The sequence below is a fragment of the Crassostrea angulata genome, chromosome 6 (assembly GCF_025612915.1).
Source record: "Crassostrea angulata isolate pt1a10 chromosome 6, ASM2561291v2, whole genome shotgun sequence".
NCBI classification, from domain to species: domain Eukaryota; kingdom Metazoa; phylum Mollusca; class Bivalvia; order Ostreida; family Ostreidae; genus Magallana; species Magallana angulata.
In genome coordinates, this window is record NC_069116.1 from 40,879,284 (window position 1) to 40,883,708 (window position 4,425).

Here is a 4,425-nt window from a genome sequence, read left to right on the forward strand (position 1 = left end):
AAGCAATTAAAAATGGATGAATTCTCAAATTCACGAAAAAACCCTAACTGTAACTTTAATTCAATTAGAACTCCCTATTTGCAGTTTCATTGTTGCAGGCTCCTACAAAAGTGGAGGTGGGGGGGGGGGGGGGGGGAATCCATGATATTTCCATTTATCCTATAAAGTTCAGAAAAGTGCCAGCTGTCAAAAAAGAGGGGAGGAGGAAACAGCCTCCCTCAACCCAACCCCCGATGCTACGTACATGTGATGTAAACACACGGTGTGCTTTGGGGTATTTGCATGATCCCAACGGACTCGTCAACTAATCGGCGCGCAAAAACTATGAATGAGACATTTAGGCGCGAAATCCTGCTTTACCGTTCACGTAACGAATGAACTAATCCATTGGCAGAAATCCATTGGGGGTGGGGGTGGGTTAGATGCATTTTTTGACATTTGTTTTGTAACAGCTACATACATGTATATAATACTTTGGATCGGATGTTTTGGAAGAAATCTATCGAATTAAGAAACACACTTGATTAGTAATTGTTAAATGTAGTAATGTACATTTAGTAAGACACCCGAGTTATGTTCCCATTTCAAGATTAATGAAATCGCCCAACTGAACGAAAATCGGGTCACACCCCGCTTTGGCGATTTAGTTCTTCCAGTAAACATTCCAGCTTTATAAATATATATTTGTTTTAATCTAAACTGATGACTCTCTTGTAATAATGATAACCCAACACCAAATATTACTTACATTGTACCGTATAAGACAATATGTTACAACTTGTTGCGATGACCCCTCCCCCTTTTTCACCGTTCAAATATGGCGGAATGCTGATCTATTTTTAAATCAGGATTACACACGTGCTCTGCATGGTGACCGTCCCTTGAAAACTTGAAAACTCTTGCTCGCTGTTGTTATTACATGCCTTAAAACATTTTCATCAATTATGAACGTAAATGCTGACATCTTAAACATGCATCGGTTGATCTTTTTTGTGAAATATCATGATATAGCTTGTCTCATTGTCTGCACTGTTTCGGAGATTGCAACTTTTAAACCTTAGATATGCCTGACGTCATGACGTCAGGCAATGAGTTTCGATCACCTGAGAATATCTTTTTCACAGTAATTTTACATTAAAATAACACACATAGGTATCATCTTGTTATCTTTATATCCATTAACCAGAGATCAAAGAAATTATGATCAATCATGTATTGTCAGCGTTAACGATCGCCACGCTTAATCACATTTAATTGTTTAAACAAACAGAACCGACAGCATCTGATATTTAAATGAACACTTCTATATAGCCTTAAAAATGGACTGACGTTATTGTTTTGCAGCTTGCATAAATTTAATGCATATGGAAAATCATTGGCGCACTATTAATTTTGGCGCTCAGAGGCAGCTGTTGCGCCAAAGTCGCTAAAATTTGTAGTGCGTCATCTTTTCTCGTTTTACAGTATCTGAATAAATGTAATATAATTTTAATACTTTGATATTTGAAACTCAAATATTCAAATAAAATTATGTATTCTTACTCAATCCAGTAGTTTCCAGATCAATTACGACCCTATTTTCTTGAACATCATTCAGATGATCGCCCTTGCAAATCCTGGTTTTGGAACAGCTTCAGGAATGGTTTGAATGTCTACTTGGTCAGATAGTCCAACTTCTAAAGATATGCAGAATGTTCTTATTATATGTAAAGGTTCCAATCATACTAAAATCAATCCAGAATTAATGTCTGTAATTGTACTTTACCTGATTGATATGTATCTCCTTCAGCTGCTTCATTGGCGCCTTTTTGAGTGATCTGCTCCTGCTTCAATTCCAATCGCCGCCGCTTCTTCACAGGCAACTTTGACCTTTCATGTCGTTTTTTCCTTTCATTGTCCATCTTCTCTGAGTATTTCTGAGTGTAATAACCAGGGGATAGACTGTGTTCTCTAAATACCTGAAAATATTTTGTTTCATTAAAAATAACATCCATTATTTTTCATAAAAATTGATGCCAATAATCAGACTAAGAAAATAAGATCTTCATATATACATGATCTAGAAATATATGTCTTATCAATGGGTTAATTTTTGCAACTCAAAAAAAAAAATATATGTAAAGTGCTAAAATTGGAAAAATCTGTCAACAGTAACCTCAACAATAAACAAACATCATAACATTTAACACTTTTACCTCTGGCAAGTATTTTCGACCTTCATTTATACATGCTGCAGTAGCTTTAACACGAAAATCAAGGCTTTCACTTTCCCCGTAATGTAGATGTTTAGGTGCTCATAAACTGACTGCTCGATTTGCATGTTCACATGCTTGGCTAGAGCCTAAATCACTGTACAATGAAGCTTTGGCAATCACAGGTTCAAATATTTTATGAAGCTTTTCCTTCAAAATTGGGTCACTTAATGATGTCTTGAAAGGTAAACTCTTATGCAAGTAAGTCTCATCCGGCTTTCTCTTGTATCCACAAAATCTCGGAACACACTTGGTATGGTCCCCAAACTGGTGTGGCACTAATGCTTCCAAGTTCTGGCGCGTGCCATCTGGATCACCTTGATTTTTTTGCAAAGACATACTTGATGCATTTTGTGAAGTGCTGAATCACCTGATTGCTGATCTTTGATTCTTTACTGTTTCGCAAGTCATATAATTGCTTGACAATATTTTTGACACAGTGGTTACGATCCAGTTTTTTCTTGATTCTAACCCCCCCGTTCATTCTCTATTCTTGGTATCACAGTGTTGTCTCCATCGCCCTCAATAACTTCAACTGGCGTATTTTGCGACATCATCTCCTTTATTGCCTGAATCCCTGATGTTCCTTCCATTAACTTACATGAACCCCTGTCATTCCAGACACATCTATGGTTACGAACCTTTTGTCCGGGTCTATTTCGTTTCCACCATTTACAAACTGAACACGTTCGATGTTTAACAACAGTTTTGAGAACTTCATTGCCATACTTACTTTTGCTCAGCAAAAAAGTGTGGCCTGTTGAATGATTCAATTTTTATGGTAATGAAAATTGACACAGCATTCAAGATATTTTAATATACTAGTATACAATTTAATCACTAGTTTTAGGGTTTTTTTTTTTTACCTGTGAGACTATCAAATCCCTTTTTTTGCCAGCCATGATCTGCACACAAAGACATTCCTTTTCTTGTCAAAGGTTTAAACTTTAACTTCTTAGGAACAACTATTCCTTGCCCTCTCATCTTGGATTTAGTCTGGCCTACCTGTACATTCATGCACATTTGATGTTTTCTAAAATTAAAAAGTATCCCTTACTGACCAATTTATGTGTGTAAATAGTTCACATAAGCTGTTGTTTGCCATAGATATTTACTTGTAGGTATTATAAAAAACAAAAATTGTAAATTATTCATGTTCTTACACTTCATAATCATCATCATAATCATTATGATTTCCTGAATCAAAACTTCCTGTCTGCTCTTCAAAGACAGTAGCTCGTTTCTTAAGTATTGCAGGATCACTAAATAAACAGAATGATGTGTAGAAATAGGTATCACTTTTTAAAACAACAATTTTATTCAAGATAGGGGTCTATAAAATGTGCAGCCATTTGTCATTCATTATGATTCTAAGAATCTTATAATGTATACCCAAGAAATTCTCCATCTATAACTGCAGTACCCAACTCCTCATCAAAAGTTGCATGCTGAACGAATGGTGTATTCTTTTCTTCCAAGTTTGAGATGTCACTAAAACAGTATTTAATTTTTGTGTTCAATTAATTTGAAATGCTCTGTGTTCATTTATTCTCCACTAAAGCAAAAAATTGGATTGTATCATACTATATTTAATGCTAACCTCATTTCAGCATCGAAAGATGCTTCTGTTGCACTGGCCATACTTTTGTCAGCATAAGTCTCAATCAGATTCCCAGCTCGTCTCTCCATGCATTTCGGATTTTTGTGTGATATTGATGGGAGAACTAGGGTGGTAAGGAAATTGTTGACTCGTTGTGGCCCTCCAATTGAGTCAATCATTGCTGCAATAACACACTCAGAAAATAAGAAATGCTCATTTACATATACATGAAAATTTCTGTTTTAAACAGCTTATAGCATCCTATACAAAATCAAAAACATTATGAAATTACCTGCACCCAACTTTGTGTTCACTGTGAATATTTTCTGCCCTCTTGTTGATGGTTTGGTGTATGTACTGCCGTATGGGACGTTATTCAACTGACCGCAGTTGCTGCACTGAATATACAACTACCCTCCCAACCCCATCTTTATTTCACCTTTAATGTTTTCATATGTAAGTTGTAATGGTCCCATCTTACACACTAAACAATGACTTAACGAATCTATCAAACATCTCCATTCAATGACTCGGCGACCTTTTTTCCACTCTTCAGTCTCAATCTTTTTTGAA

At 35.9% G+C, this 4,425-nt stretch overlaps 1 protein-coding gene across 1 annotated transcript; it reads right to left on the minus strand.

Annotated features, from left to right (window-relative positions):
* Positions 1-2,294: 2,294 nt before the first annotated feature.
* LOC128187511 (uncharacterized) lies at positions 2,295-4,425 on the minus strand. The gene is made up of 6 exons (XM_052857934.1): positions 4,145-4,425; positions 3,853-4,033; positions 3,645-3,743; positions 3,416-3,514; positions 3,119-3,285; positions 2,295-2,569 (listed from the first exon to the last, which is right to left on the minus strand). The coding sequence occupies exons 2-6, from the start codon at positions 4,029-4,031 to the stop codon at positions 2,295-2,297; spliced, it is 819 nt and encodes a 272-aa protein (XP_052713894.1). The 5' UTR covers positions 4,032-4,033; positions 4,145-4,425.